This window comes from Somniosus microcephalus, chromosome 9 (assembly GCF_052327205.1).
Source record: "Somniosus microcephalus isolate GS21.2 chromosome 9, FLI_Smic_1.0, whole genome shotgun sequence".
NCBI lineage: Eukaryota > Metazoa > Chordata > Chondrichthyes > Squaliformes > Somniosidae > Somniosus > Somniosus microcephalus.
The window spans coordinates 35634357-35648350 of NC_140995.1; the positions used below are offsets into that span (position 1 = coordinate 35634357).

General features: G+C 49.0%; 1 protein-coding gene across 2 annotated transcripts in view; it reads left to right on the top strand.

Annotated features, from left to right (window-relative positions):
• The window catches only part of hcrtr2 (hypocretin (orexin) receptor 2), an 88633-nt gene that overhangs the window by 15550 nt on the left and 59089 nt on the right, over positions 1 to 13994 (top strand). For both annotated transcript variants that reach the window (XM_085996516.1, XM_085996517.1), the window contains exon 2: positions 9539 to 9717. In XM_085996516.1, coding sequence (XP_085852642.1) covers positions 9539 to 9717 — 179 coding nt within the window. The remainder of the gene's footprint in view (positions 1 to 9538; positions 9718 to 13994) is intronic.

Consider the following 13994-nt stretch of genomic DNA (forward strand, 5'->3'; position numbering starts at 1 on the left):
TGTGTGTGTATGTCTGGCATGTGCTCATTCATATTGGATCTTTCAAAGACATGACACCTGAAAGTGTTCCATTTTGGGGCATCATCGGTTATTCAGATGAAATGTAATGATTGACCGAAATAGCTGTTAACTGTTGATGTGCCAAACAAATAGCCAATTGAAAAACCCATAAAAATTAAACCATTCAGAATAAAATGTGGGTAGGAAATGTTTGTTATTAAACAGAAGCCTATTTCTGTGAAAGGAGGCTGGAGGTCCATTTGGAGTGCTTGTCTGGAGCTTGAATTATTGGATTGAGTTTAGTAGCCCTTTATTTTCTGTTGATGCCTGATTCTTCCTGATTGGCTGAAGCCTCCAGCAGTCACAGGAAGCCTATACCTTCAATTTTAGCTCCATGACGGGAAAGCACTTTGGGACGTCCTGAAGTCATGGTAAGGCGCTATATAAATGCTAGTATTTTCCTTTTTAAAGTGCGTTGGGACATCCTGATGTTGTGAAATGCATTATATAAATGCAAATCTTTCTTTCCTTCTAGTCTGGCACCCTAAGGCAAAGGACTTCACAGGGGGATACCGCAAAGTGTAGGAATGCAATAGTAATTGGGGATTCAATAGTCAGGGGAAAGACAGGCTATTCTGCTAGCGTCAACATGAGACCCATATGTTATGTTGCCTCCCTGATAAGCGACATCAAGGAGAGGGTGCAGAAAATTCTGCAGGGGTAGAGGAAGAGCATGTGTGTGAATGCACAAAGTGTGGTTAAAAAGGTTGATGAGACATCGCTCAAAAAAGGGGAGGATTGGATGCTTAATATCCTTGGGTGTAAGGTATTCAGGAAAGATAGGGAAGGAAATAATGGAGATGGGGTAGCAGTTTTGATTAAGGAAAATATTACAGCGCTAGAAAGAGCGAATGTCCTTGAGGGGTCAAAGACAGAATCTACTTGGTTGGAGTTAAGAAACAATAAAGGAGCTATTACGCTTCGTGGTGTATGTTATAGGCCACCAAATAGTGGGAAGGAGATAGAGGAGCAGATTTGCAAAGAAACTACTGAGAGGTGCAAGAACTATAGAGTAGTGATAATGGGAGACCCCAATATTGAATGGGGCAATGATTGTGTTAAGGGCAGAGAAGGGGAGGAATTTCTAAAGTGTGTTCAGGTGAATTTTCTTGATCAGTATGTTTCCTGCCCAATGAGGAAGGAGGCATTGCTGGATCTAGTCCTGGGGAATGAACAGGGGCAAGTGGAAAATGTCACAATCAGGGAGCATCTTGGGAATAGTGATCATAGCATCATAAGGTTTGGATTAGATATGGAAAAGGACAAGGAGCAATCCAGAATAAAAATACTTAATGGGAGGTGGGCTAATTTCAACAAATTGAGGAAGGATCTGGCCCAGGTAAATTGAAGTTAAAGACTGGCAAGCAGAAATGTAATGGAGCAATGGGCAGCCTTTAGTAAAGTCTAGATACATTCCCACAAGGGGGAAAGGGAGGGCAACCAAAGCAAGAGTTCCCTGGATGATGAAGGAGTTAGAGAGTAGGATGAAGCAGAAAAAGGGGCATATGACAGATGTCAGCTTGTTAATATAACGGAGAATCAGGCTGAATATAAAAAGCAGTGTATACAGTAGAGTTCCCCAAGATTCAGTACTAGGCCACTGTTGTTTTTGAGATACATTAATGACTTGGACTTAGGGTACAGAGCGCAATTTTGAAATTTGCAGATGATGTGAAACTTGGAAATGTAGTAAACAGTGAGGAAAATAGTAATAGACTTCAAGAGGACATTGACAGACTGGTGGAATGGGCGGACACATGGCAGATGAAATTCAACGCAAAAAATGTGAGGTGATACATTTTGGTAGGAAGAATGGCAAGAGACAATGGCCTAGAAATTCAGTATAGCCACTTTTGGGGCGGATAAGTCGGGCGGCCGCTAAAGTTTGCGCCCGGCGCAAAGTCGAGGCCACTTCGCCGATATTCAGTAGCTTCGCCCTAAGAGTTTGCTCGAGCGCTAAAACTGGCGTTCCACAACTATCTTTAGGCGCAAAGCCGGCGGTGCTGAGCTAAACCGCCAAGGCCGGGCGCAGCACAGGTGCGGTCATTTCTTGATTGACAGCAGACACCCTGGCGCCGGCCAGCTCTTAAAGGGGGAAGGGTCGAGTTCGCCTGCTGCCACGCCCTGGACACTGCAGCCCTCCAGCTAGGCCTAAACACTGTTGCTGAACAGAAATAGCGCCGGGAAAGATGCAGAAGGCCCGTGAATGAGCGCAGTGCTTCTCTGGCCATGATTTGAAGCTGCTGGTTGGGGCTTTGGAGAGGAGACGCAAAATCTTGTTCCCGGACAGTGGGAAGAAGCCTGCGACCAGTGTCTACAGGAAAGCCTGGAGGGAGGTCGCCATCAGGGTGACAGCCAACAGCGAGGTCCCCAGGAACTCTGTCCAATGCAGAAAAAAGTTCAATGACCTCACCAGGATTGTCAGGGTGAGTACCCTTTCCAGTGTCCTCCTCATCCTTACATGTGCACCTCACATTATGGGCAAAGGGACCTGAAAGCCCTAATGGCCAGCCCTCATCCAGCAGCTATGGGACTGGCATGAACATCAATTGCACATTCTGCACTTTCCACACTGGCCAAGCTATTCGACCATGGGAGGCAGTGCACACCAGATCAGGGCTCCACACTGGCCAAGCTATTTGACCATGGGAGGCAGTGCACACCAGATCAGGGCTACACACTGTACTTAGAGGCCGTCCTTTCTCTTGCAGGCCAAGCTGGCCCACAATCAGAAGAGCCGGACTGAGACCGGGGGAGGCGGTCCCCAGATCCAGCAGCTCACTGACCTGGAAGAGCGCGTGGGTCGCCTCATGGGAGCCCGGGTGATTGGGCCCGTTGCCAGTGGAGATGCCGACCCTGTTCTGGGCACCAATGGTAAGGACATCACCTTTTGGACCTCTCTCGTCCCACTTGTGCATCAGATCTACATCCTTTGCCACTGTCCGACCAATGCGCTGAATGCCACCACTCATGCCTCCCTCGCTGACGCCCTCTCCTCAATCTAAAGCTACTCTTGTCCCTTCCTGCTTTCAGATGGTGAGGCGGTCCCTGAAGCTGCCAGTGACAGCCCCTCGGAAGAAGAGGAGGAGGAGGAGGAGGAAGAGGAAGAGGAAGGCGGCCCATCAGGGGAACCCTCACCCGCGCCAGGGGATGCCAATGTAGGGGACACGTCTTCCCTGGAGGAGAGCCTGGGGGAAGTGTCGGAGGGGAGTGTCGCTCCTGGGACCAGTGGCGTGCAGCAATGCAGGGGGTGTGCGGTTGCTCAGCGGCCTTCTTCCCAGAGGGGTGTAGTTGCTGGGCCCAGTGGCATCCAGCAACGCGGGAAGGGTCGGCCAGCTCGGCGGCCTTCTCCCCAGAGGGAGAGTCCGTCCACCAGTCCGGCGACGGTCAACTCCGAGGAGCTGCGCCTCCTCGATCAAATGTCCGTGGACTCGGAGCGCCGGCACACCGAGCTCATGGGGGTTGTGGCACGGATGCCTGAGGCCATCGAGTCCCTGGCTCATAGTGTGGCCGAGTTCGGGGCCTCACAGGCCAGGAGTTTGGAGCTATTCGGGGCAGCACAGGACGCGAGTCGTGCCGAATTCGTCGCAGCACAGGCAGCGAGTTGGGTGGAATTCGGGGCAGCTCACGCAGCAAGTGGGCAGGTGATCAGTGGTGCCGTGCAGTCACTGGCTGGTCTGATGCGGTCACAGACCAGGGCAGCACGGGCACTCACTGCTGCCACACTCGCTGCGTCAGCCAGGCATCGCCAGGACACCCGCCGCACTGTAGCAGCACAGCGGTCTGTCGTTCGGCACATTGCAGCGCATGCTGCAGTGCGGGCCCGGGCGAGTGCCAGTGTGTCACTTGACCAGCGGCCGCCTGCCATACGCCAGCTTGCCCCCATTCCTCCAGCCGCCACTGTCACTCCCCCAGTGGAGCTGCCACGAGATGCTGGTCCGACTGATGCTGGCCAGCTACAGCTGCAGCATTCACCAGCCGGCCCCTCGAGGCCCAGACCTCGTCTAGGCCGACCCCCAAGGGCATCTGCCATGACGACATGTGCCCCTCAGGAGCCTTCCCCCAGCCTTGCAGCAGCCACTGGGCACGGTTTGAGGAGGAGCAGCAGGGCGGCCAGGGGCCGCCAAAGGCTGGACAAGGAATCGCCCTCGCGGGCCACAAAGTAGAGGGTGTGGACAAATGTTTGTTTATATTGGGATGGTTGTTTTGTTTCTGGGGATGGTTGTTTTGTTTCTGGGGATGGTTGTTTTGTTAAGGCCGAGGATGAAGGCCATTTTTGTTTAAATGTTTTGTTGTTCCTCCCCAGGTTGTGGGAGTGAGTCATGTGTGTGACTGTTTTTTGGGGGGTGTTGTCTGTTTTTGGGTTTCATGTGGGAAGGGCCCTGAGTTTGTTCAATAAAGCATTTTATTTATTCATGTTGTCCATGTTTGATCTTTGAAGTGTTTGTTGCCTTAAGCGGCTGAGGGCTTGCGGTGTGGCTGCATTCATGTTCTTTCATTGGCACAAGCCATTCCCTGACAGGGGGCCTAGAAGTGACGTTCAATAAGCCGCCGACGGGCAGCCCTTGGACCTTGTGCCTCCCTCCTGGCCTGGTACTCCTCCTCCTCCTCCTCCTCCTCCTCCTCCTCCTCCTCCTCATGCTCCTCCTGCTCCTCCTCCTGAGGTGGTGCTCCAGCATGAGGTGGCAGTGCCTGAGTCCTGCGGATAGCCAGGTTGTGCAGCATGCAGCAAACGACCACGAACTGGGAGACTCGCTCCGGCGAATACTGCAGAGATCCGCCGGAACGATCCAGGCAGCGGAACCGTTGCTTGAGGACGCCACTTGTTTGTTCTATGATGTTCCTAGTCACTTGATGGCTCTCGTTGTATGCCTCTTCAGCAGGGGTCCTGGGCGCGCGGAGCGGGGTCATGAGCCAGGTACACAAAGGATAGCCTTTGTCCCCGATAAGCCATCCTCTTGGGTGAGGCTGTGCCTGGAAGATGTCAGCCACAGTAGTCTGTCGCAGGATAAAGGCATCGTGGCTGCTGCCTGGAAAGCGGGCATTGACAGCTAGGATGCGCTGCCTGTGGTCACACACCAGCTGTACGTTGAGGGAATGGTAGCCCTTCCGGTTGCGGTAATCCTCGGGATGGTCCAGAGGTGCCCGCAAAGCCACATGCGTGCAGTCAATGGCGCCCTGCACCATGGGGAAGTCCGCGATTCTTGCAAATCCCACTGCACGCTGCTGCTGCCTCTCCAGGGTCACGGGGAAGGAGATGAATTGGCGTCTCCTTCTGAAAAGGGCATTGGTGACCTGGTGGATGCAGCAATGCACGGCGAACTGGGATATGTTAGCAATGTCCCCAGCAGCTGATTGGAAGGAGCCGGTGGCATAGAAGTTCAGAGCCACCGTCACCTTCACTTCCACCGACAGAGACGTCCTGCAACTCAGCTGTGGATGCAGATCTCTGTGAAGCAGATGGCAGATCTCTGCAACCACCTCCCTTCTGAATCGCAGCCTCCTGACACATTGCGCGCCAGTCATGTTGAGATACGAGACCTGCTGGCGGTATTGCCTGAGTGGGTAAGGCCCACATTGCCGACGCCTGTTGCCCCCTCTGCGTCTAGCCAGGGCTGCCCCTCTAACACAGCATCTGCAAGCCCTTCCGACATAATCCTGAAACTCAGCATTGGCACCCCATTGCAGCCCCCATAATATGCTGGCAAACAATGAGATATCAGTGAAGGCGAATTGCAAAGCTCTGGCCTGAAGCCAAAAATACCTGTCCTAGTGTTGGCCCAAAGCAGTAAGCTCCCTTCCTTGGTTTTTTTCAAAAAATTCGTTGCACAAGAGTGATTGCTGCAAAATGCCTGCCCTTTATAGTGCAGGGTAAGTGCCCTTTAATTTGCGCTCCCCGCAGCCCGCTTCGGCTGTGCACCATTCCACTCCACAGTCGTTAGGGCCGCCCGGCGCACAATGGGCCGGCGCGACTGAAGTTCCGGTTTGTGGCGCACAAAGGGCGTCGCACGAGGAAATGACGTCATAATCTGCGCGCGCAGCAGGGCATGCGCAAAGACTTTGCGCCGGCACTAAATGTCTACTGAAGTTGGGGCGAGGCGCAGATCGCGCTGCGCCCGGGCGCTAAGCGCCTAGCGCTCGAGATCTACTCCTCCTAAGGTGCTAACGGCTGGCGCACGCAACTGAATTTCTAGGCCAATATATGTTAAATGGTACAATTTTAAAGGGGGTGCAAGAAGACAGAGCCCTGGGGGTGTTTGTGCACTAATCAATGAAGGTGGCCGACAGGTTAACAAAGCCGTTAATAAAGCATATGGGATCCTGGGATTTATAAATAGAGGCAGAGAGTACAAAAGCCAGGAAGTTATGCTAAACCTGTATAAAACACTAGTTCGGCCCCAGCTGGAGTATTGTGTCCAATTCTGGGCACCACACTATAGGAAGGACATGAAGGCTTTGGAGAGGGTACAGAAGAGATTTACTAGAATATTTCCAGGGATGAGGGATTACAACAGTTATGTGGATAGACTGGAGAAGCTGGGGTTGTTCTCCTTAGAGCAGAGAAGGCTAAGAGGAAATTTGATAGAGGTGTTTGAAATCATGAAGGGTATAGATAAAGTAAATAAAGAGAAATTCTTTCCAATGACTAAAGGGTCAATAATCAGAGGGCACAGATTTAAGGTGATTGGCAAAAGAACCAGAGGCGACAAGAGGAAAAACTTTTTTTTACACAAGTGATTAGGATTTGGAATGTACTGCCAGATAGGGTGGTGGATACAAATGGCCTCCTTCAGTGCTGTACTATTCTATGATTCTTCTTTGAAACAATGTGAACGCACATTGTTTTATAAAGCCACATGCTGCAGCTACTGAGATAAAGAGGGAAATTTTGCCAGCTCTGGGGTGGCAGATATGGAGGCAGGACTGCCGGGAAAATGGCGGAAACTGGGAGCGGGTACTGAACCCACTCCCAACCCGCCTCCATGCCATCTTCCCGGGAGGCGGTTCCCCGACTCACGCAAGGACCCATCTCCTCGAGGCGGGAAGGGGATTAGAGCGAATTAACTGCTTGTTAACAGGTAGTTAACTGCCAGTTTTGAGGCTTATCCCCATTTTACCCCTGCAAGTGCGGGCTTCCCGATGGCTGCGAACCTCGCCAGGGTCAGCGAGGCGAGCAGTGGGTCTGTGGGGGTGAGAGGGGTCGAAAAGTCCACTGTGGAGGTGAGTGATGGGTGCAAGTGTGGAGAGGTAAGTATGAGAGGTGAGTGTAAAGTGTTGGAAAAATTTTACTTACCTTTGCTTCTTTCTGCAGGCTTCAACCCTTGGGGATCCGGAGGTGCCTCATCTCAACGGCAGAGATGACAGAACGGCTGCAGCATTCTCAGATGTAGCAGCCATCTGATTTCTGTTGAGGAAAGAGGTTTTGGTGAGTCTTTCTGCAAGGGCTCACCATAGAACAGAGATTGTCAAAGCTGTCAAACACTGACAATTCATCTGTCAAAAATTTTCGACAGATGAAACATCATACGCTGATACCCTCTGTCACCAGCTTTCCCTTAATTGTCTGGCTAAGCCCGCAGGGCAGGCTTAACAAGGTCAATCAAGGGAAAATAGCATGGGTTGGCTGGACATTGTTAGGGACGGAACTGAAACCCGACAACCAGCAGTCCCACCCCCAACGCATCCCCATTGACAAAATCCAGCCCAAAGGGTGTGTTTGCTATGGTAATGATCCAACTATCCACATATTCCAATCTTTCTTGCTGCCTCCACTCCCTCCACCGTAGATCCTGGAGGGTGAGGTCGACTGCCAGTACAGCCCCCATTAATGTAAGCAAGTGTAGCACTTTGATATGTTATGAGAATAAATGTAACTAATTGTTAGTAGCCACTACACTCCTGATACTAAACAGCCTTTAAATGACTGAATTAAACTGTTGCACAATGTCAAACTGACAAGGAAGCTGTGAAACAGCACTAACATGGCAGCTGTGACTCATTACTTATGATCCCTTTAAGTAGCGCTCCTGGAGCCGGCATCCGCCTGCTTGATGCCGCCTCTCCCTGTTGCTGTTGGGGCGAGGTGCTAAAGCAGGTGGTGACAATGAATTTTGCAGATCGGGCGGCCAATGAGCATTGCACGCTCACTGATGTCACAATGCCTGGCACTGAGGTCCCTGGCGGTAACACGTAGCGGCGGCGCTACGGGGGAGGGGGGGGTTGGATTTGGCGTGCGTCGTTGGATTCGCCTCACCCTGGCGCTACTGCATCAGCGCCCCATTAGCGCCCCCGCCAGGCACTAACTGGAGGCGCTAACCAACTGAATTTCCCCCCCCCCCCCCAACAGCCTGTTGGGTTTTATAAATGGGGCACAGTGTACCAGAGTAAAGAAGTCATGATAATTATATACAAAACACTGGTTAGGTCACATTTAGAGTATTGCATCCAGTTTTAGCACCTCATTATAGAAAAGAACATTACATTGTACAGTGTAATTTCTGCAGGATAATGCCAGGAATGGAAAACTATGGGAGAGACCTGAGATACTGGGAATATCTCCACTGGAGCAGAGAAAGCTAAGACATTCTTTAAAATTTGAAGGGTTTTGGTAGATGAATAGGGAAAGACTATTTCCTCTGATTGGGGAGTCAGTGAAGGGTCATTAATTTAAATTTGCCGCTGAGAGTGAGGACGGAGTTTCGGAGGAATTTCTTTATAGAGCAGGTTGTTGGAGCATGGAATGCTTTACCACAGGGAGTGGCTGAGGCAGAGAACATTGCATCTTTAAAGTGAAAATTGGATGGGGCATTATACAGTTAAAATGGGACGAGCAGTATTTATTACCCCACCCTGGCTCGAATCCCGCTGGCCACCATTTAACTGTGCACTTTTTTAGGCAGCCAGAAGCAGTCGGGCACCTCATGAATGTATGCAAATTGGATTCCTCTGATGTAATTCAGACCCTAATGGCATTTTAATGGCCAACTGAGTGGCGTGCCCCTGGCAGCGCACCACTCATTAATTCCTGGCAGGGAAGCAGACGAGGCCCTCAAAGGTAAGTCAAAGACTCTCCTTACTGGGGCTGGGATGAGCAGGAGTGCTCCTCCGGGCCCCACAAGGAATGTTAGGGCCTCTCTTGCCCTTGTCTCCCCCTCACTATCCCCACTGGTGAAACGGCCCCAATACTCCCATCCCCTTGATGCCAGCGGGCAACCTCCGGGCCCCGTGTTGTTGACCTTTCCAAAGCCATTTAACTACCTCTTTCCACCTGTTTCAGGCGGGCAGCTGGCCATTAAAATTGGCCAAGGCCTCCCACTGAGAGGGACTATTGCCTCCCACGCCCACCGCTCCCCACTACCCTCCCCGGGTTCCCAGCCAGGAGTTAAAATTCAACCGACAGAAATGGCAAAGGAACGTGCAAGTAATGAAAAGACTGGGCTTTACCTTTGCTATTTCTAATTCTTTCCTTTTCTCCCAGTTTGTGTTGCAGTTTGGAAGAATCACCACATGCGGACAGTCACAAACTATTTCATAGTTAATTTGTCATTTGCCGATATCCTTGTTACAATTATCTGTCTTCCTGCCAGTCTACTAGTTGATATAACCGAGACATGGTTTTTTGGGCAAGTCTTCTGCAAAATAATTCCATACCTACAGGTAAATGCTTAATCATTTTTGAGACTTCAATGGTGATAAATGTAAGTTCCAATCAAGTGTTCATAGCTGGATTAAAACAAAACAAACAGATTTACACAATGCAAGCTTAAAAATTAGAGAGCAAAAGTAAATTGTGAATATTGGAAATCTACAATGGAAGCAGAAATGACTCAATATGCATGTTGATTGGTGATAGCTGTAATATCATCATTCTGTTAATTTAAAAAAAATCAATGTAACCTAAAAAGTCATTTCATTCAAGGATGGTTCAGCGGTCTGAGCACTTGACACCCAATCAAGGGGAGGAGTGACGTCGAGTAGGTGTCCTTTCTCTGCTAAGTGTAACAAAATCATAAATCCATTTTTAAAGAACGCATTTGTAATTTGACTTCACGTAGTGCTCAGAGCAAACCGCTTACTGTCTTACTGTGGAGAGGCACTGCTGATCGTCCTGCCTGATTCACAGTCAATCTGCCTTGATCACTCAGTTGGTAATGTGCTGCACTTGTCCAGTGTGGATCTGGGACATGCAGACCAGGAAGGTCTGAGTTGAGTTACCTAATCTCAGCCATTGGAACAGTAGACGTGCAACATATTGGCCTCAGCATCTCTGGACTAGGAGGAAGGGAAGAATCAGCCAGGGTTCCTGTTCCTGATTACTACCTGGTGACCCTACTAAAAGATGGGCATTTGCGGATACCAGTTGAAGATATAATTGCCCCTCCCCCCACCCCCCACCCCATATAGTCAAATAGTCTATTGACATATTACTACCTCGGCTCACCAATGAAGGATGGCCACTTGGTTGAGGTGAGTAGAGCAACTGGTTCTGGTGGAACATTACCCTTCAGCACAAGCCAGTGCCTTCAGAAGGAATGGAGAAAACTTTAAAAAAAACAATTACAGTACTCCTGTCCTATATAGCTCTGCCTCAGAGTGATGTAAAACCCTCTTATTACAAGGAATCTGGAATTCAGAATGAACTATACTTTGCTCCAACATTTTTGGAGCATCCATTGTACGATAGGGAAAAGCTGTGGCCTCCCGTCAGTATCAATTCCAAGAGCTTTTTCTACATTCTCAACAATGTTGTTAAGTTTTCTCCGCCAGCTAGTTTGAGAAATCGTGCAGAAAACAATTAATATTTTCAAAAAAAGCTTCAAGACTATAAAGATTCTTTTCACTTTATCCCTTTTCCAGTAAGATTGTAAAGCGAAACAAGCTTTTCAGCAAGTTCTAAGCGTTCCTGTTATCTGTTGTACAATAATCTGCAGCATCTGTGAAGGGTTAAACAGAGGTAATGTTTCAGGTTGATGACCTTTCATCAGATGATTAAGCCTTTCACTGCTTAGATACTCTTACTAGCTGATCTATTAGTTCATCCTAGCTTCAGACTTTATTCTCAGCCTCCCAGCCAAATGCATCCTTCGCCCTCCTTCCATTGAAAGTTTCTGTCCAAGTATACCCAACACCCACTCCAAATCATCTGACTACACTCAGTCAACAGGAAGGGGACAGATCCAAACAGTTTATGAAGGAAATATCAGGGTAAATGTTGTGAGACATGGCTCCCAGTGTGAAGCTTCACGACTGGAGAATCTGACATGGGGTCAGCACATTCAATTTACGTCATATCTGATTTTCAAGTGATTTAATTTTAATTCAAAACACGTACTTGTCAAGTGAGGCTCCAAAACCTGAATAGAGACTCATAAAAGCCCATTGATTTTCTCTTAGGTTTTCTCACCTTCCACAAAAGGTTCTAATATAAAGTATGAAACTGTTTACACTTCAAATCTCATCATTTGTAATTCAAAGATATCTTTGAATGTTTCAGTTGACCTTTATATCAAGTAAACATAAATGAAACTTGAATCCATAAACATGCTGCTTTCTCCAGTACACACTATATTCACAAATCATCAATCTTATTGGTGGGAGGGGGGAGGAAGTATTTCAATAGATTCGAGGAGGAAATCTGAAATACTGTCTGATCTAACTTCATACTCTCTTAAACTGCAATAATATATTCAATGGCAAGAAATTGCTTCAGCAATAATGACAAGTTCATGGTGCTCCTCACATCAACCTCATACCCACCCCACACCCATCTCATACCCCCCTTACACCCACCTCATACCTCAGATAATGAAGCATTCCATGCCTGCATGCAACAGGACCTGGAAAACATCCAGGCTTGGGCTGATAAGTGGCAAGTAACATTCGCGCCACACAAGTGCCAGGCAATGACCATCTCCAACAAGAGAGTTTAACCATCTCCCTCAGCACTGATTGACATTATCATTGCTGAATCCTCCACCAACATCCTGGAGGTCGTCACTGACCAAAACCTCAACTGGACCAGCCATTCTGCGGCAAGTGACTCACCTCCTGACTCCCAAAGCCTTTCCAAGGCACAAGTCAGCAGTGTGATGAAATACTCTCCACTTGCCTGTATGATTGCAGTTCCAACAACACTCAAGAAGCTCGACACCATCCAGGACAAAGCAGCCCACTTGAGCGGCACCCCATCCATCACCTTAAACATTCACTCGCTCCACCACTGGTGCAGTGTGGCTGCAGTGTGTACCATCTACAAGGTGCACTGCTGCAACTTGCCAAGGCTTCTTTGACAGCACCTCCCAAACTCTTGTTCTCTACCACCCAGCAGGTGCATGGGAACACCACCAGCTCCAAGTTCCCCTCCAAGTCACACACCACCCTGACTTGGAAGTATATCACCGTTCCTTCATCGTCGCTGGGTCAAACTCCCTCCCTAACAGCACTGGGGGAGTACCTTCATCACACGGACTGCAGCTGTTCAAGAAGGCAGCTCACCACCACCTTCTCAAGGGCAATTAGGGATGGGCAATAAATGCTGGCATTGTCAGCGATGCCCACATCCCATGAATGAATAAACAAAAAAAAACCTGCTCACATCCTCCTCACACCCATCTCACACACTCGGCATACTCTCCTCACACCCATCTCACACACTCGGCATACTCTCCTCACACCCATCTCACACACTCGGCATACTCTCCTCACACCCATCTCACACACTCGGCATACTCTCCTCACACCCACCTCACACACTCGGCATACTCTCCTCACACCCATCTCACACACTTGGCATACTCTCCTCACACCCATCTCACACACTCGGCATACTCTCCTCACACCCATCTCACACACTCGGCATACTCTCCTCACACCCATCTCACACACTCGGCATACTCTCCTCACACCCACCTCACACACTCGGCATACTCTCCTCACACCCATCTCACACACTCGGCATACTCTCCTCACACCCATCTCACACACTCGGCATACTCTCCTCACACCCATCTCACACACTCGGCATACTCTCCTCACACCCATCTCACACACTCGGCATACTCTCCTCACACCCATCTCACACACTCGGCATACTCTCCTCACACCCATCTCACACACTCGGCATACTCTCCTCACACCCATCTCACACACTCGGCATACTCTCCTCACACCCATCTCACACACTCGGCATACTTTCCTCACACCCTTGCTTCGTCAGCCTTGTAACAGAGAGTTCAAGTGTTGTGTTGTTCCATCACTAGCCCACACATGTTTCCTGTCTCAGCAACCTTTATGCTAGACACTTTTTTGTGCCCAAATAGCCTTTGGGAAGGCTGAGTCTTCAGTAAATTAGCCTTTTAATATGTAATTAAAATAGTGACGACCTTTGTAAAAGCTGGAACAATTTTATTGCTCCTTTCTGCTGTCTTTTAATATGTCACTTCCCATTAAAGTTTTCCAACAAGATACACAATTTCCTGGCACTCAGTTGAGCTTCTGGCACCAAACCCAATATGGGCATGTCATCGCTTATCCAATGAGGCAGAGGCTAATCCTGCTGGGTCTGTGTACAAACTGGATTATTCACATAATTGTGCCCAAAACTGCACATAATATTGCAAAATCTAACCTCATCAATGATCTATATAAATAAAAACTCGTTTGGACTTGTAGGCAAATGCCCTTTCGATATTCTTGTCTCTAATTTGCTTTGTTTATAATAGCTTCAGAATGACTCAAATTTCAGTGAAAGAAGAGTTGTGATCCCTTAAGGATGCAAATAGGATAAACTGAAAATAGTTAACATGCACTAGCCGTATGTCACTCATCAATGGGGTTCTGCACCTAAAACTTAATGGCCTAGAAATTCAGTTGGGCGCGCCAGCCGTTAGCGCCTTAGGGGGAGTAGATCTCGAGCACTAGGCGCTTATCGCCCG